Raw genomic sequence first — 16905 nt, forward strand, 5'->3', positions numbered from 1 at the left:
CATTGCTATCTGGGTGTGTGACTTAACCTCTGTGGTGCAATCACTGAAACTTCCACGTCCTTTCCTATTTAATCTTTGCCACAACCTTCGGAGGAAATGGAGGCACACAGGAAGCCTTTCATTCAGTCATTCGTTCAACCAATTAAACACCGACTATGAATCTGACCTGAACTCCCCTGATGGCTCAGATGGTAAAGCGTCTACCCGCAATGCGGGAGACCTGGGTTCAATCCCTGGGTCAGGAAGATCCCCTGGAGAAGGAAATGGCAACCCACTCCAGTACTCTTGCCTGGAAAATCCCATGGATGGAGGAGCCTAGTAGGCTACAGTCCACGGGGTCGCAAAGAGTTGGACATGACTGAACGACTTCACTTCACTTCATGAGTCTGACCTAGGTGCTGAGAGTTCAGCAAGTCAGTTAATTTGCCATATCCATGTGGTTTGAAGCGGAGCGGGTCCACTCAATCATGGGTATCAGCAGTAAACAAGGGCCAGACAGGTCTCAGCCTCACAGAGCTCGTAGTTAAGAAATGCGAGACGGACAATAAACCAGTGAATGAGAGACACTATTTAAAAAAAAAATATATATATATATATATATATATATAATCAAACTTGCTGCGGGAACAAGACACAGGGTCTGCTTAAGAGAGGTGGGCCAAGTAAGACGCTTGTGAGCTCTGAAGGACAGAGGAAGCCCTAGGGCTGGTATCTACCCGAGAGCAGTGAAGTGCCCTCGCGCTGGAACCGACTATGTGGAACTCGTATTAGGGTCAGCAGTTATTATTATCTTTATTATCCTGAGTACTGGCTCCTCCACTTCCCAGTTCTTTAAGCCTCAGTTTGCACACACAAGAGATTGCGGGGTGCGGAGGACCGCGCCCTGTGGAGACCAGCCCTACGAGGGCGCTCCAAACAAGTTTTCCCCGCCCGGGCTCCTCTGCGGGGGAGGGGCAGCCATGCGGGGCAGGACTCTGTGAACTACATTTCCCACAATCCCATCAACCGCCATCTTGGCCGGTGGGCGGTGGCTGCCCGGGGTCTAGCCCTTCAGGCCGCTCGGCCGGCTCAGCTCACCCCCAACCTAGGCCTCCATTATGGGGTGCGCGGAACCCCAAGGAGTGCGGCGTCCAGTGACCTGGGCAGCGCCTGCCCGTCTTCTCCACCCCTCCACCCCCGGGAACCCGGTCCACGTGTCTGTCAGCGCGAAGAAGCTTCTTATCCCCCGCTGACCGAGGACCGGAGGACCCAGAAGGGAGAGGGGTGGCGCTCCCAGGTCTCCTCCTCGGACTTCGGTCCTGTATACAGTGCCCACTCCCCTCCATTCTCAGGCGGCCCCTGTTTTCGCTCCAGTGAGGACAGAACACTAGGTTCCCTATTGGAAGCGCAAATCCTCGCACCGGGCGCTTAGAACGCCTGGGTGTAGGGCAGGAAGCTTAAAAGAGAGAAGGGACAGCTAGGCCCAAACCTCTGAGGACTAGATCCTCCCCTAGCCCCTGTCCGGGGGCGGGGTAGGGGTGAGGGGCAAGCTGCAGGACTGGCCCTTTAAGGGGGTGTGGTCGGGGGGCGGGGGAAGCGATCCAGACAGAGAAAGCGGCTTCGGCTGCGGCGGCTCGGGCGGCGGCCGCGGGGGACAAAGGGCGGGCGGATCGGTGGGGAGGGGGCGGGGCGCGGCCAGGCCAGGCCCGGGGGCTCCGCATGCTGCAGCTGCCCCCGGGCACCCCCGCCGCCGCCCTCGCCGCGGAGCCGCGCGGAGCCGAGCTCACGAGCTAACCCGAGCCAGCGGCCGGGAGCCAGCCGGCGGGCGTCCGGGAGGCGGCGGCGCAGGGAGGGGCCCGACGCGCGCACGTGGCCCCGGCGGCCGCCATGGCGGACAGCGGCCCCGCGGGGGGCGCGGCGTTGGCGGCCCCGGTCCCCGGACCGGGGAGTGGCGGCCCAGGGCCTCGCGTCTACTTTCAGAGCCCCCCTGGGGCTGCAGGCGAGGGCCCGGGCGGCGCGGACGACGAGGGCCCAGTGAGGCGCCAAGGGAAGGTCACGGTCAAGTACGACCGCAAGGAGCTACGGAAGCGCCTCAACCTGGAGGAGTGGATCCTGGAGCAGCTCACTCGCCTCTACGACTGCCAGGTGTGTCTCCCACCCTGCGCCGACACCCTAAAACCGGTTCCGATTCGGGCCTCCTGGAAACCCCACCTTGAGCCCGCCTGTCACCCGGAGTCAGTGGGCACCCCGCTTAAGCGCGCTCCCCTGCTTTCTGTACTCCCCGCCCCCAATGATTGCTCTTTCTTGTCTGACCTAAGTCACTTCTTTCTTATTCGCTGCCTTGGACAGGAGACCTGGGGCTAGCCTAGGCTGGCTGGGGAAGGAGAGCTACCTATCGCTTGCTAGCCTAGACCAGTTTAAGGCACTAGCCAACCCCGTTGTTGGGGTTTATGTGTCTTGCCTGTTTCTAATGGGCTAATCTGGAGTCCATCTTAGCATGGGGGGCAAGCTAGCCCACTCTCTGGGTTCTGGTTCTCCACCCTGTGACTCCTTCCTTGCTCAAATGGTGACTCAGGCCCCGGGGGCCAGGGTGGAGGAGTGGGCTTGCCCAGTGCTGCCTACCCTAGCCCAGCCCTGGAATGCAGTTGGCTCCAGACAGGAGAGATGCTTCCTGGGGGAGGAGGGGTGACAGGCACCCCCTCCCTCGGCAAAGCATGGGCTCTTTGTTTCCCCTTTACCAGGCCTGGGTCCTTCCCACTGACCCCTCACCCTTCACTTCCTCCCCACTCCTGGGAAGCTGTGACAGGTGTTTGGGGGAGGGGAAGGGGGCCGTGATGAGTTGGGGCAGCTGGCCCCATCTGTGCTCTGGTTGAGATGGGGGGCTCGGAAGTTGGGGAGACACATCTGCAGGGTTCCCAGCCTAGGATCCTCGGCCCTGGCCGTCTGGCACCCAGGGTGCCCAACTGGCAGGGACAGGAAGCTCCCCCCCACATTGGGCAGTTTGCCTTGGCACAGGCCTGATCTGTTTTCTTCCTCAGAGCAGCTGCCGCTGTCTGCTGGGCAAAGAGGGCTGGCTCCCGTCTTCAGTAGGGCAGGGCCCTCAGCCAGAGCCCCTCTCACACCCTCTCTCCCAACTCAGGCCCTTGTCTCTCCCTCCTCCCCCACCCCTACCCCAGGAAGAGGAGATCCCAGAGCTGGAAATCGACGTGGATGAACTCCTGGACATGGAGAGCGATGATAGCCGGGCTGCCAGGGTCAAGGTAAGAGGGGCTGGAGGGCAGTAGGGCCAGGTCAGGGAAGCAGGGGCTAGAGGGCAGCTGGGGGCGGTCTGCCCGTCATTGGGTCTGCAAGCCTCTGAAGCCAGGCCTGCCTTGATCTGCGGGTCAGCTCTGTGATCTTGGGCTCAGCTTCGGCCTCCACCAAAGGGGGCCAGTAGTTACTTGCCGAGCTGTTCAGTAGCATGTCCAGTGCCTTGGAAGAGGGTACGGGTGAACTCTAGGTCCGTGTTCTGGAGACTCAGTTACCCTTCCCCTGCTTGCCCCACCAGGAGCTGCTGGTTGACTGTTACAAACCCACTGAGGTAAGGAAGCGGTTTCCCCAGGGGTGGGGTGAGGAGCCTGGGGTCCTGTCCTCTTGGGGCCTGGTCTCCTTAATGTCTTCCCTCCCTCCAGGCCTTCATCTCTGGCCTGCTGGACAAGATCCGGGGCATGCAGAAGCTGAGCACACCCCAGAAGAAGTAAGGGTCCTTGACCCAGCTGAATGGTGGCTCCACAGGACAATCGCTGCCCCCTGACCTCGTAGCAACAGCAATACCAGGGGGCCCTGCGGCCAGGCCTGGTGCCACGAGCAGGGCTCCCCGTGCCCCTGGCCCAGGGGTCTCTTCCCTGCCCCCTCAGTTTTCCATTTTTGGGGTTTTTTATTATTATTAAACTGATGGGACTTTTTGTGTTTTTATATTGACTGCAGCGCGGGCCCTTTAATAAAGCTAGGATACGCCTTTGGTGCAGTTCACAGGCTCGCCTGGTCTCTTTTAGGGGGGACACACTGCTCTCTGACTGCTGCCAGCTCAGCTTCTCCCCAGGTGACCGCAGGCCTTCCTGAGGGCCACGTAGCCATGGCGATAGCCCAGTGCTGGCTCCCAGACTAGGAGCTGGAAGTGGCTGGGGAGCTGGGGAGGTGCCATGCTGCTGCCGGCAGGCAGGAATACTCTTTTCCCCTGGACAAGGGCCACCATGCCACTCAGGGCTTGGCCATTGTGACCTCCATGCCACTGAGCCTTCTAGATCCCAAGGTTCCGCAGCCCAGAAGGGAGAAGGAGGGATGGGAGGAGGTTGAGGGAGAGAGGAGGCTGAACCTGTGGTTTCTAAGTCTCTCAGGGCCCACAAAGAAACACAGGCTCACTTCATGGGTTTTAAGGTTTTTTTTTTTTTTCTTTAAACAGTCTGGTCCCTGATGGGGGCCTCTCCACTGCCCCTCTCCAGTTTGGCTACAGTTCTGAACGTCGCTCAATTTTGAGCAGCTCCACCTCGAACACCAAGGTTGCACCACCTGCAGGGGAGAGGTGGGAGTAGAATGAGAACTAGGGCCACCAGGAGATGGAATGGATGCAGCAGATGGGGAGGGGGACACAAAGGTCTACTACCTGGAATCTTTGGGGGAGCTCCCCGCTCTCCATACCCTGCAAAGATAACACAAAGAAACAGAATGAGCTGTGGCCAGGCAGAGTGAGGTGTTCACAGACAACCAGGCTGAAGCCAAGCCTCTACCCATCCTAGCACTAGGCCAGAAATGGGAAACAGGGGGAAAAAACAAGGTAAAGTTAGTCACTCAGTCATGTCCAACTCTTTGCGATCCCATGAACTACACCCTGCCAGGCTCCTCTGTCCATGGAATTCTCCAGGCAAGAATACTGGAGATGGTTGCCAATTCCTTCTCCAGGGGATCTTCCCAACCCAGGGACTGAACCTGAGTCTCCTGCATTGCAGGTATCTTCTTTACCATTTGAGCCACCAGGGAGATGGGAGGGAGCTTGCAAAAGGTCAGAGAGTTGGCACCAGAGCCAAGTGTCCCAATGGTCTTGCCCTGTCCTCATTGCTGGACAAGGCTAGACTTGGAAGTGGCATGGATTGAATGAACTGAGTGGAGATCGATGCAGAGACTAAATCAGCCTTCACCCTTACAGGGATAATACACCCTGAACTCCCTATCCCCGCTCCGAAAGAGCCTCTTACCCAGCTCTGATGGAATCACCAGCTTCCGCTTCTCCCCCTCACACATCCTGCAGGACAACACATGTTCAGCATGTGGCAACAACCAGGCTCCTTGGTCCCTCCCCCCATCCCTGGGGCTTGCCTCCCACAGTTTACCTCCTGGACCACAGCCATGGTCCCACGACTCACCCTAGCAGCCCCTGGTCCCAGCCCTTGATGACCTGGCCTGTGCCCAAGGAGAAGACAAAGGGCTGGTTCTGGGGCAGGCTGCTGTCAAACTCTGTTCCATCTTCTAGCTTCCCCTGTGAGACCATGGGAAGGCCAGTGAGGAGGAGGGTCTGCTCTGACACCCCCACCCCCAGTGCTCTTCCCATCAAGGTGGCACCCCCCACAGCATTGGTGGCCATAGTCCTAGCAGGAGACAGAACGTTGGGCAGCTCACAGTACACTGTCACTGCTTGCTGATGCCAACCTGGGAGTAGACAGTGAAAAGCAAGACAGAACCATGCACAGTAGATGAGAAGACTTGCCCAAGAGATCCCCCTTTCGGCAGAGAAACCCGGCTCCCAGTTCCTTTCTTGTCCCCAAAGGCCCCGCCCCCCAAGGCTCCACCCCTTCACCCACCGTATAGTGCATGTGCAGGACGTCCCCTTTCCGCGATTTGATGGGACAGTGGTCTACCCGTTTCTTGACTCCAATCTGCAGCTTCCGTTTGCCCTCGGCCCCTGTGGCCGTGACCAGGGCGCTCAGGCAGATGGACAGTACTGTCAAGACCCAGCTCAGCCTCATCTCTCTGTGGGAACAGACCCCGACCAACCAACCGGGGGAGAGGAACGGGAGGGCATGGAATACCGGCAGGTACCGGGAGGATTCCACCCCACCGTGTACCCTGCCTGCCCCTGGGGATCCCCTTGTTCGGGATCACCGCCCCCTCCCCCAGGCTCCACGACCACACTTACCAGTCCAGTGAGAAGGGGGCTTGCCCGAGGACCCCAGCAGCGGGGAGAGGGGGTCAGGGGAGGCCACAGCAGCCAGGGTCCCGCCCCTTTGCTCACCCCCTGCCCTTCCGTCCCTCCCAGTCCCCAGCTCTTCTCTTCAATTCCCACCCGTCCCCTTCCGCAAAGTCCAGACCCTATCTGGCTGCAGAGCGGTTGCCCCGACCGGGCGACCCCATTCACGCCACACCCAGTTGCCTCCCGCCCAACACACCCACACATCTGCGGCTGCCGCAGGGGGTCGGCCCCGAGGCACCCACACGTCGCCACTGGGTGGCTCCGGGGAGCCCTTGTCCTCCGGGGGTACCCCCCAGGCTGGCCCTGTGCCTCCGCCCGAGGCGCCGCCCCAACTCTGAGCCCTCGGGGGCCTGCGGGGCACCCAGACTGGTCCCGTGTCGGGTGGCCGCCGAGCCCGCTCCACCCATACCACCTCTCCCGGGGGAGTTCTAGGCCTACCGCGTCCCCAGGCACGGCCACCGCGGAGACCGCCCCCGCGTGGACGCCCCGGGCCATTACCTGGGCCTACCCCTTCGCTAGGCTCCTTGGCCCCACCTTTTAGAGGGCGTGGTTCCGCCCCCAACCCTGTAGCCCCGCCCCCGACAGAACTAGATCCCTCTTCCTGGACCGTAGCCGCGCCACTCACCGGCTGAAGCCCCGCCCCCAGTGCCTGGGTTCCTTCCTCCTCGGCCTCCAAACCCGAGGCTCCTCCTTCCGCCTCTTCCAGCTCCTCCTCCAAGGGCCAGTCTCCACCCCCAAAAGGTCCTAGCCCCGCCCCCAGGTCGCGAGCTCCGCCTCCCACCGGCACCAGAGGAGAGGTTCCACCCGTTGCCGTTCGACTTCCCGCCCCAACTCCCGGAGCTCCGCCCCGTGAGGCGTGAGAACCCTCCCCCTGCGGCATCCCCGGACAGCTCGGACCCCCCAACAGTCAATTTCCTCGTGACCTATCCCTCGTTGACACTCGGAGCCCCAGCCCGCTCCTGCCCTGCCTGATCCAGCCTTCCCTCTTGTACCCCAGCTCCCCCCAGCCCGGGCTGTGGCCCCCGCTCACCTCCTCGCCGCGCCCCCGGAGTCAACCCCAGTCGTGCTGCCGTCTCTGCGCAGGCGCATCATCGTCGCCACCAGCCCTGGCCACGCCGCCCGCCCTCATTGGACCATGCAAAACCCGCGGCCACACGCCCGCTGGGGAAGTTTCTTCCCTAGCCCCGCCCCCGCGCCACCATGTGATCCATACGTCACGTCCGGTGGCTTTGTAGTCCTTAAGGTGAGGTGAAAGTGACTTCCGAAAGGGCCGAAGGCACTTCCGTTTGAGGTGAAGTTAAGGTCAGGCGGGCCCGGGTTCCCGGAGTGGGTCTTGAGACGCCATTTTATGTCGCCCCCAGCTTGACGCTCCTGATTGCCCTTGGGCCTCTTCTGATCCACAGTCCTCAGTTGCTGTGGAAAGAGCCTAGCTTCAGAGTGAGCCTTGGGTTTGAATCCTGGGTCTGCCACTCATTGACTGGGTGACCTTGAACAAGTTTCTTGGCCTGGTGACTCTTGGGCTTGATAACATCCACCCCACAGGGTCCCTGTTGGAGTCCCCCAGTATTGTGCACAGCTAGGCCCACAGCAAATGCTCTTAGCTTTTTTCTCTTCCAGCATCCAGGCCTGCCTCTACCTGCGGCATAATGACCCTGAGTCATGACTGTAACGGTCTGACTGGGTCCATTCCCCATGCAGACTTATTTCCAGTCGCTTCAGCACCCAGGAGTAAACATGTGTGTGCTCAGTTGCGTCCAACTCTTTGTGACCCCATGGACTGTAGCCCACCAGGCTCCTCTGTCCATGGGATTTCCCAGCAAGAATACCGGAGTGGGTTGCCATTTCCTACTTCAGGGGATCAAACCTGCATCTCCTGCATTGGCAGGTGGATTCTTTATCACTGATACACCTGGGAAGTTCCACTTAAGTAATGAACCTGCAGTTGTGCTTAGTTGCTCAATCCTCTCTGACTCTTGTGACCTCATGGACTGCAGCCCACCAGACTCCTCTGTCCATGGGGATTCTCCAGGCAAGAACATTGGAGTGGGTTGCCATGCCCTCCTCCAGGGGAATCTTCCCAACCCAGGGATTGAACCCAGGTCTCCCACATTGCAGGCAGACTGAACCTGCAATTGAAGGCAGCTAAACCTAAGTTGAATGTTAGGGAGATGGATGATCTGAGGCCAAATCCTCAGCCTTTCCAAGCTTATCTCCTCAACTGAAGAAGGAAGATAATCACAACACTGACCTCAGAATTGAGGGTTAGGTGAGAAGGTGCATACGAAGCACATGCTCATTGGACAAGCTAAATGGGTTTGGGAGGTAGTAGCTAAGGGCCCTAACCATCATGTGTCTCACTCTAATTGAACTCTCGCATTTTTGGTAACAGCATAGCTGAGAAAATGATTTGAAAGTAGCAGTCACTTGTCAGAAACCGTCTCTTCTGGTTTAACACCACTCTTGGTTTGGGCCTAACAAGATCACTACCCCTTCCTCAATGACTTCAGAGAAGGCCTCCATTAGGTAGCTGCTTTGGGTTAAACTCTGCCCTGAATGCTCTGCCTTGATGGGGCAAAGTACTCGTGCCCAAGGTTGCCTTTCAGTTCACCCGCTCCCCTCACAACTGAGCCCCAGGGGCACTAGAGAGTGCAGGCAGAAAGCTGACCACTGAGTTTGGGCTGGGTCAGATAAAGGTCAGGAGAGTACCAAGTAGAGCATGGTGAGGGGAACTCAAGGTGCAAGGGAGGTGACAGTGAAGACAGCGATTGAAAAAATAGAGTTAAGCTCCATGAAGCAAAAAGTTGCAACCACAGAGTGTAACCTGGCAGGGAAGATGAGTGTTCTTTTCTGTTACATGACTCTTTAACTTTCTTGGCACCCAAGGGCCCAGACCACAATGATCATCTGCTCCCTCTGTGTGTACACATGAGGCTCAGAAAGAGGGGCAGTGACAGCCGAGGGCATTTGGCAGAGCTGAGTCCCACCTCAAGCTCACTGGCCATCTCCTTCCAGAAAGGAACCCTTGTGATGGACACAGGGGCAGGACCCGTTAGCGCAACATGAAAGTGAAGGATGCACGATTCTGGCACTGTGACCTGTTATGTGTGTTGGGGGGGGTCTTTGGACCCCATCTCCTCCAAGCTCCATGTCTAGGAGGCAGTAAAACGCAGACGTTAATGTCCAAACCAGCCAGCCTGGACACTGACAGACAGTGACAGAGGCAGGGACAGTTCCTTCCATCTCTTTTATCAGGACTGGGGGTCACAGTTCCTGCGCTGAAGCCCAACTCCCACATTTTTGTAGAGGATCGGGGTCTTCTTAGTGAGGGGACAGAGGAGCCAGCTGTTAGATGCTCACTTGTACGAGGTGGTTGAAAACTGAGTCGGGACCCCATTCTCTTCCAGGTTGGTACGTGACCCCTCTTGCTGCCTCCAGGTCTCCTCGTCCAACTCTGTCCACCTTGTTGGACGGCAGCCTTGGAGAGACAAGGGGCAGCTGGAAGGCCCTCCGAGAGGCCCAGGTCCCAGAGGAGCTTCTGCCCAGGCTGAGGTCTTGGGGACTGGACGGTTCTCACCAGGCTGCCCTCCTGCCCCCCGGGGGGAAGGGCTGTGAGGCTAGGGGCCCCACTGAGTCTGAAAAGCAGTTTGTCACCTTCGCAGCTTCCGGCACCTGGGAAGGGAAGAAGGGGTCTGTCCACACTGGCACCAAAGCTGAGCCCCCGTTTCTCTAGATGCACCCACTTGTTAACTTCTGTGAACCCCATTCTCCTCTAACACTCCTGGGAAGCCCCAGCTGGCCCGACCCACACAAGGCCACCCCATGACCCTGCTGTGGAAGGGAGGGGTGGTGAGAAGAAGATGAGGGTGGACCAGGGTTCCACTACATCTCCTGGCCTCCCAGAGCCCGTAAGGTAGAACATCAACGTCTACCACTGACATTTCTGAGACGGTTCAGAGCTTTGCAAATTGGAAGCCTGTCTTTGCATTGCCACTCCTGGCCATGTCACCTCTTCCAGGACATCTCTAGCCTCTCAAAGACGATAAGACAATGTCAGGTACCGCTCACCACAGCCCCTGACATCCTCTGCTGGCATCATGTGTCTGACTCCCGCATTAGAACAGGAGCCTTGTTTTTGCTGACCCCAGTGCCAACTAGGTGCTGGGTCAATATTTATTCAACCCAGTCAAAGCTTCCCTTTCCCTGGCTCTTCTCCCACCTGCTCCAGGATGGGCCTGGCCGCCACCCCTGACTCCTCACCTGCAGGTGTCTGGGTTAAGCTCTAAGCCCCGCCCTTGACAACGGAGGAAGCTGCGGCGTCGGCAGCGGCAGCGGCAGGTCCGGGGGTCAGGGCGCTGGCGGCGCTGGGGGCAGCGTGGGCAGAGGGGCCTGGGGCTGGAGTGGGATGGGTGATGTCAGCTGGGGAGGGTGCTCCAGGGGCAGGGTCCCAGCCCGGAACAGAGCGGGGCTGGGGACGGTGGTGGGGAGTGGAAGCCCTAGGAGGAGAAGCAACATGTCTCGGGTGGGAAGGAAGAGTCCTCCCAAGGGCTGGGGTCAGGGGAGAGCACAGAGTCTTGGGGAGCAGAGAAAAAGAGGAGGGGGGACAGGCAGGAGAGGAGAAGGAAGGGAGGTGACCACAGCTTCCTGACACACCCTAACACCCCCTGCCCCAGCCACACGTGACTTTCTGGGCACTGGGCCTGGGCTCCAACCCCACCCCAGCAAGAGCCCAAGACTCACCTGTCTGGCTTCACAGCACTCTCTCGTTTTTTTGGTCTGAAAAGTAAGAGAGACGAACAGAGACAAGGACAGAGAGGATCAGGAAGTCAAGCATTCTCCGCTCTCTTGCCCTCGATCCCAGGCCTGCCCGGCTCTACCCTTGGAAACCTTGTCCCCGCTGCGGTGTACCGCCACACCCAGCACCCCCTCGCTGGCACCTGCATTCACACTGGCTGTGTTCTTCCAGGGACATCTCCCCCAGCTGACTGCTTGGGTACCGGATCATGAGGATCTGGGCTCAGGAGAACAGGGAGAGACACAGAGAGAGAGATGAGAAGGGGGCGCTCCAGGGCTGGAGGGGTGAGAACACCTTGCCCACCGCCCAGGGCTCTGGCCACCACCCCCTCAGTCCCCAGCATCCAGCCAGGCACACTCCCGCTGCCCCCTACCTGCATTCGGACTTGGTGCTGCCCAGTGGGCACGCACTCCAGCCCATCGTCATGGCAGCAGCCGCCGCAGCGCTGCACCGTCACGCAGCTGGGCACCAGTTGCTTGGCCACAGTGCCCACGAGCTCCATGTTCAGGGGCACCACCACCTCCCGCGGCTGGCAGGTGGCACGAGCATACACGTCTATCCATGACACTACTGGGGGTAGATGCGGAAGGGTTAAGTCCCCCCATGGTTTCCTGCAGCTGCCCCCTGGTTCCTCTACCCCTGCGTCCAGAAGCTGTTCTCCTTAGTTCCCCCATCATAGCCATCCTCCACTAGCCCCCATTTCTGCCAACCCAATCTGTCTTCCTTGCCCTGTTCATCCAGATACCAGGCATCCCACTGCCTCAATCTGCTCTTCTGTGAAATGGGCAGAATTAAGAGTTTGCATCTTACAGAGAGGCTGTGATTACACAAGATGAGAAATACATGGAGTCTGCAATCAGGGCTGGAAGCAAATGTTCTGAGCGCCGGCTGGTGCAAAGTTCTGTTACTATTACCTTTCTTCTGGTGACCAGGGGCATCAGGCTGGGAGATGGGGGCCTGTAGGAGAGAAGAAAGCTGGACCCAAGTTGCACTCCAGGAAGAGCTGGCAATGTCTTTCTCCCCAGGGCTCTGCCCTTGCAGTCAGGAGGCTTAAACTCCCCCCTGGGTCACTCTAGCTTTACCTGTCCTCTCCAGGCCACCTGGGACCTGCCCTGGCTACTACCCGCCAGGCCCGCTCTGGCAGCAGCCTCCAATCTCCAAGCCTGGGGTCCGGGCTAATTCTCCAGGCCCCAGATCAGGAAGGGGCACAGTGGGCGCCCAACTGCCTCCGCCAGGCACCGAGGCGGCCCCGCCCCCGGCTGCGCCCAGGGGACGGGGTGGGGCGGGGGAGTGGCCCCGGAGTCGGGCGGGCAGGCGAGGAGGGACTCCCGGGGGATACCTGGGCTGGGCTCCCGAGACGCCCCCGTGGACCCCCAAGAACCCCGCGCCTTCCCACTTCCGCCAACCTTGAGAGAGGGCACGGCGCGCGGGCGGGATGTCGCGGACGCACGTACCTGGGCGGGGGCCAGCTGCAGGAGCAGGGCGAGCAGCAGGCGGCGGAGCAGGGGGCTCATGGTGCCCGCGGGGGCCGCACGCCGGGGGCGCCCGCATCGCCCTAGCCGGGCGGCGCGGGGGGCAGCGGCAGCCAGAGCCCCATGGCGCGGGCCCGGGCGCGGCGGGCGGGGGCCGGGCGCGGGGGGCGGCTCCTCCGCGGCCCCCTCCCGAGCCCTGGGCGCAGGCAGCGCAACGCAACGCAGCGGCGGCGGCGGCGGCCGGAGGAGCCGAGCGGGCGGGCGGCCGGTGGTGGCGGCGGGCGGCGGGGACGGCGGGGGCGGCGGGGGGCCGGGCCCGGGCTGGCGGGCGGGCGGCTCATGTGACCCAGACACGCGCTCCCCACCGGGCCGCGGGGCGGGGGCGGGGCGGGGGAGGGGGGGCGAGGCCGCCGGCGGGGCCCGCCCCCTACACACACACACACACACACGCACGCACTCACTCACACACCCCCTCCCGCCGCTGCAGGGGAAAGGGGGACACACACACACACACACACACACACACACACACTCACACACACACACACACCCTCCCGCCGCTGCAGGGGAAAGGGGACGCACCGCCCAGGGGGCCGGGCTCCCGGGTTGCCGGCACTAAAACCCGGAGGGCGGGGCCGGGGCGGGGGGCGCTGGGCCTGTAGGAGAGAGCCAGACGAGAGCTCTGAGAATCACTTTATTGCACGCGTTTTGCGTCGTGGGGCGTCCCTGAAGGGGGCACCCCGCAGGCCCCATCCAAGGTGAGCTCTCCAAGGTGAGCTGCTCAGGGGCCCGGGGGCACGACCCCGGGGCCTTGGGGCGGCCCGGGTGGTGGCTGCAGCTGCTGCCTCTGCCGCTGCTCCTGCAGGAGTCTGGCTCTGTTGGCCCTGCAGGGAGAGCATCTGAGTGGTCGGGACTAGGATCCTGGGGGGTGGTGCTGGCACAGGGAAGGGAGGGCAGGAAAGAGCTGGGACAGACCTGGCCCGGGCCCGAGTGTCGTTATAGATGGCTGTGATGATCCGATCCTTCTCATCCATGAAGCTACGATGCAGCTGCTCCAGCTTCCTGCAAAGGGGTTACAAAGAACACTGGGACCCCCAATCTCTGCTGTCCCTCAAGTCTCAGTCCCCTCCCCTCCACTCCAGGCTCTCACAGCTTTACACCTGTGGGGACCTCAGCCAAACTGCCCGTGCTAGGTGAGGAGACGGGCACAGAGTGGCCGGGACTTGTCCAGGGTCTCATGGCGACCCAGGTCCCTGACGGTCATGACAGCAGCTCTGAGCATCAGAGAGGTCCTTGAAGGAGACCAGAAAGGTTTGTTCTAACTTGATCACTGAACTAGGCACGCTGCTAGCAGTGGGCACCAGCCTTTAGGTGTCTCTACTGTTGAAGCTCAGTGGCATGCCATGTGTGAGAGGGTGGCAGGAACGAATGAGGGCAGTTGCTGGTAAGGCCCAGCTCAACCCATTTCCTTCTTGTGCAGGCTCTCTGGTTGGCTCTAGCACTCTGGCGATCAGCACCAAAGATTTAAATTCCAATTAAAAAAAAAACTGAAATGACATGAGCTCTTAGTGCACAGCTGCCTTTGCCAAGTCAGAAGGGGCTCTGGAGGAGACCGATTTCATGCCGTTCTTAGCTTGGGACACACAAGGGTGCAGGTCACAGGGGTGGTGTGGTTAGGTGGCTGACACTGGGCTTCGCAAACCCTTCTGCCCCCTGCCCATCGCCCTAGGGAGGCACACACCTGAAGGCCACGTAGTGCAGGCCCATGCCGGCCAGCATGATCAGGAGGCAGTACCCCAGCACTCGCCGGTTGTGTTTGTGCTGCTGCTGCCTGGACTCTGGTCCCTGAGGCCTCACTTTATGAAACTGGGCCCAGTATTGTTCATTGGGGGGTGCCCCAGAACTGCATGGAGGAAGAAGAAGGGACAGTGTAAGGATGAGTCCATCCAGACAGGCCTCCTGGCTTCTGCTCCCCAGCCTCGCCTCACCCCTCCAATCCCCTTATCTCCCTGTTGACGCCTCTTCCTGGGACCCATCCTGATAATGTCCATGCCAAAGGGCTCAACACTTGGAGGTGGTGAGCTGGGGGCTGGACCACTGTACCTGTATGCCTGGTGAGCAGACCTGGGGTGGGCTGTGGTTCCTGGAGACTTTGGGGAAGCTGCTGAGCGGAGCTGGTGGTCATAGCTGCGGCGGCTCTGCTCACGGCTCAACACTTGGTATGCTTCACTCAGCTCCACAAAGCGACTGTGCAGGGCTGGGTTCCCAGGGTCCCGGTCAGGGTGCAGCTGGGGTGGAGCAAGACTCCCCTCATCTCCCTTTCCATGCCCCTTCCCGGGACCCATCCTGATAATGTCCACCCCCAAGGGCTCATGCCATTCCCAGAGGCCCTGCCTGGGGAGTGAGCCTCACTCTCAGGCCTGCCCATCCCTGTAAAACACCACAGAGTCAGGAAGCACAGGCTTCTGCCTCCTCCCCTTGTGTAAGTCCTTCCCACCTGCTGCCTGGCTCTCACTGTAAGTCCTGGATCCAGCTTTCTCAAGAGCAGGCAGGCCAAAAGAACCAAGCCTAGCCCATCAGACAGGCCTCCTGGCTCCTGCCCCCCAGCCTTTCCTCCCACTGGGCAGATCTCTCCCCGTGGGGCACCTCCCCCTCCCTGTGAATGCTGAGGGAATATGCACCAGCCAGAGTGAGCTTCTCAGCTCCATTTCTGAGAATTTGAAGCATACCCCATCTGGCTCAGATTTCCCTTCCCCCTCTCCACTTAAAACCACGGGTACCTCTTTGGACTTGGAGAAGAAAGCTCGTTTCACTTCTTCAGCGCTGGCACCAGGCTGCACCCCCAAGAGTTCGTAGTAGTTACTGGGGCCAGACCTGTGGAGAAAGGCCCAATCCTGCCAGGGCTAAGGAAGACACAGGATACCCCTTCCCCACCCACTTGGGCCACCCTTTGACTCAGCATCCTGGTGCTCAGGGTTGAGCCAAATACCAAGGATAATCTCTGTAAATCATCCCTCCCTATTTGAGTGTTCCAGGTGTGGGGCAGATCAAAATGTCTCCAAGTGTAGTTTTCAAATTCCTTGCATCAGAAACACCTGAAAATTATATTTTGGTTTTTGTTTTGATCATGTTTTTTAAAATAAATTCTTGGGACTTCCCTGGCCATCCAGTGGCTAAGACTCAGGGCTTCCACCACAAGGAGCCTAGGTTCCATCCCTGGTCAGGGGAACATGCCCTGCAGTGCGCCCAAAAGAAAAAAAAAGAAAAAATTATTGAGCCCCACCTCATTCCTGCAAATCAGAATCTCCAAGTGGGACCCAGGAATCTGCAATTTTGTAAGCGCACCCCCCGCCCCCGGCCCCCCGTGTTATGCACAATGATGCTTAACAACCACCTGAGTTGTAGGAAGGGCACTAGGTTTGACTTGGGTTCAAATTTCAGATCTGTATGACCTTAGGGGTTATCCCTTAATCTCTGATACTGTGTCTTCAGCAGTGAAGGGGAGAGTAACCCGACAAATCTGTAAGGCGCCTGACACAGAGCTATCCCAGCACCTAGCCCAGCGCCTAGAATTGGGCAGGCCAGCAACAAAAACCTACTGAATGACCGGGCCTGATCCCGGGGGCCCGACTCACCGCTGCCGGGCGGCCGCTGCGAAGAACCAAATGGGAGGGTTGAGGGGCCACAGCCGGCATAGGCGCAGGGGCAGCATGGCGGCAGGCGGGGAGCTGGTGAAAAGAGACCACAAAGAGGAGTGGGATGGGACCCCTTGAATCGGAGGGAATGAGGAGCGGGGGCGTGCTGGCCCTGTTTAAATGCGAAGGAAAACTGAAGCAGGCCCGGGGGGCTCAGGGGCGTTTGGCGCCTTCTTGCTGAAAACCAGATCTGTGTTCTGGCCCCGTTCCCGCCTCTGTCCCGTGCGTCCAAGGCCGCCCTCCACGTTCGTCTCGGAGTCTGGACCACTAGCCCGGGACTCGGAGACCCCCTCCCCACCCTGGGAGTATTGTGGGGGGCGGGTGCAGGAGGAGCCACACCAAGCCCCGCCCTCACTGCACTCACGGACTCCGCGGCGGCCGCCATTTCCTGCTCTTAGCCAGGCCCCGCCTCCGCACTCTTATTGGCTTAGACACCCAGACACGCCCACAAGCCCGAAGGGGCGTCCGTTCGGCGAAGCCCCGCCTCCGCACGCCCTTTGGCCTTTCACGCCTCACCCAGGCCAGAGGGCTTGCAGAGAGGCGCCGGGACCCGCCCGGGAAGCCGGCAGGACTGGTCCTGCTCTTGAGTGAGGCTTTCAGTTCAGCCTCTGTTGCTCACTCCTTCGGACATGGCTGTTACTCCACTCTGCACCGAGACGCATTTCACAAAGCAGTTTCCACCCGTAAAGTGAAGTGTGAAAATTAGTCGCTCAGTCGTGTCCGACTCTGCGACCCCGTGGACTG

At 60.0% G+C, this 16905-nt stretch overlaps 4 protein-coding genes across 18 annotated transcripts; 1 reads left to right on the forward strand and 3 right to left on the reverse strand.

Annotated features, from left to right (window-relative positions):
* The first annotated feature begins 1612 nt into the window (after nt 1–1612).
* Nucleotides 1613–3985, forward strand: PPP1R14B (protein phosphatase 1 regulatory inhibitor subunit 14B). The gene is given in 6 exon segments (XM_043870542.1): nt 1613–1732; nt 1735–1841; nt 1843–2124; nt 3156–3239; nt 3527–3559; nt 3651–3985. Coding segments are annotated over 6 exon segments (609 nt in total). The 5' UTR covers nt 1613–1698; the 3' UTR covers nt 3720–3985.
* Nucleotides 3986–4384: 399 nt separating this feature from the next.
* FKBP2 (FKBP prolyl isomerase 2) lies at nt 4385–7415 on the reverse strand. 6 transcript variants are annotated; one of them, XM_043870587.1, is made up of 6 exons: nt 7233–7415; nt 5814–5982; nt 5379–5491; nt 5211–5257; nt 4622–4657; nt 4385–4527 (listed from the first exon to the last, which is right to left on the reverse strand). In XM_043870587.1, exons 1-6 carry the CDS (start codon nt 7292–7294, stop codon nt 4466–4468), a joined length of 489 nt encoding a protein of 162 aa, XP_043726522.1. In that variant the 5' UTR covers nt 7295–7415; the 3' UTR covers nt 4385–4465. The 6 variants fall into 6 exon arrangements, with proteins under 6 accessions (XP_043726522.1, XP_043726532.1, XP_043726553.1 ...); XM_043870597.1 differs by lacking the exon at nt 7233–7415 and adding an exon at nt 6828–6917; XM_043870618.1 differs by lacking the exon at nt 7233–7415 and adding an exon at nt 6701–6816.
* A 2012-nt stretch (nt 7416–9427) lies between these two features.
* VEGFB (vascular endothelial growth factor B) lies at nt 9428–13000 on the reverse strand. 7 transcript variants are annotated; one of them, XM_043870485.1, is made up of 8 exons: nt 12449–13000; nt 11909–11951; nt 11368–11561; nt 11137–11210; nt 10940–10975; nt 10460–10594; nt 9854–9871; nt 9428–9677 (listed from the first exon to the last, which is right to left on the reverse strand). In XM_043870485.1, exons 1-8 carry the CDS (start codon nt 12506–12508, stop codon nt 9548–9550), a joined length of 690 nt encoding a protein of 229 aa, XP_043726420.1. In that variant the 5' UTR covers nt 12509–13000; the 3' UTR covers nt 9428–9547. The 7 variants fall into 7 exon arrangements, with proteins under 7 accessions (XP_043726420.1, XP_043726414.1, XP_043726451.1 ...); XM_043870479.1 differs by having other exon boundaries at nt 11368–11564; XM_043870516.1 differs by lacking the exon at nt 12449–13000 and adding an exon at nt 12077–12398 and having other exon boundaries at nt 11368–11564.
* Nucleotides 13001–13147: 147 nt separating this feature from the next.
* Nucleotides 13148–16662, reverse strand: DNAJC4 (DnaJ heat shock protein family (Hsp40) member C4). 4 transcript variants are annotated; one of them, XM_043870477.1, is made up of 8 exons: nt 16526–16568; nt 16102–16194; nt 15625–15701; nt 15247–15340; nt 14570–14754; nt 14208–14372; nt 13442–13528; nt 13148–13365 (listed from the first exon to the last, which is right to left on the reverse strand). In XM_043870477.1, exons 3-8 carry the CDS (start codon nt 15678–15680, stop codon nt 13248–13250), a joined length of 705 nt encoding a protein of 234 aa, XP_043726412.1. In that variant the 5' UTR covers nt 15681–15701; nt 16102–16194; nt 16526–16568; the 3' UTR covers nt 13148–13247. The 4 variants fall into 4 exon arrangements, with proteins under 4 accessions (XP_043726412.1, XP_043726399.1, XP_043726406.1 ...); XM_043870464.1 differs by lacking the exon at nt 15625–15701 and having other exon boundaries at nt 14208–14369; nt 16526–16662; XM_043870471.1 differs by lacking the exon at nt 15625–15701 and having other exon boundaries at nt 13148–13350; nt 14208–14369; nt 16526–16654.
* Between the last annotated feature and the right edge of the window lie 243 nt (nt 16663–16905).

Source organism: Cervus elaphus, chromosome 2 (assembly GCF_910594005.1).
Source record: "Cervus elaphus chromosome 2, mCerEla1.1, whole genome shotgun sequence".
NCBI lineage: Eukaryota > Metazoa > Chordata > Mammalia > Artiodactyla > Cervidae > Cervus > Cervus elaphus.

Coding starts and splice junctions, on each gene's coding strand:
- FKBP2 (XM_043870636.1), bottom strand. CDS start 6,697: ATGGCCCGGGGCGTCCACGCGGGGGCGGTCTCCGCGGTGGCCGTGCCT. Junction 4,658..5,210: donor GGTGATTCCATCAGAGCTGG/GTAAGAGGCTCT, acceptor TTATCTTTGCAG/GGTATGGAGAGCGGGGAGCT. Junction 4,528..4,621: donor AGCTCCCCCAAAGATTCCAG/GTAGTAGACCTT, acceptor TCTCCCCTGCAG/GTGGTGCAACCTTGGTGTTC.
- VEGFB (XM_043870479.1), bottom strand. CDS start 12,508: ATGAGCCCCCTGCTCCGCCGCCTGCTGCTCGCCCTGCTCCTGCAGCTG. Junction 11,952..12,448: donor TGCAGCTGGCCCCCGCCCAG/GTACGTGCGTCC, acceptor TCTCTCCTACAG/GCCCCCATCTCCCAGCCTGA. Junction 11,565..11,908: donor CCCTGGTCACCAGAAGAAAG/GTAATAGTAACA, acceptor ATCTACCCCCAG/TAGTGTCATGGATAGACGTG.
- DNAJC4 (XM_043870460.1), bottom strand. CDS start 16,178: ATGCTGCCCCTGCGCCTATGCCGGCTGTGGCCCCTCAACCCTCCCATT. Junction 14,373..14,569: donor TCTGCTCACCAGGCATACAG/GTACAGTGGTCC, acceptor TCTTCCTCCATG/CAGTTCTGGGGCACCCCCCA. Junction 13,366..13,441: donor GACACTCGGGCCCGGGCCAG/GTCTGTCCCAGC, acceptor CCGACCACTCAG/ATGCTCTCCCTGCAGGGCCA.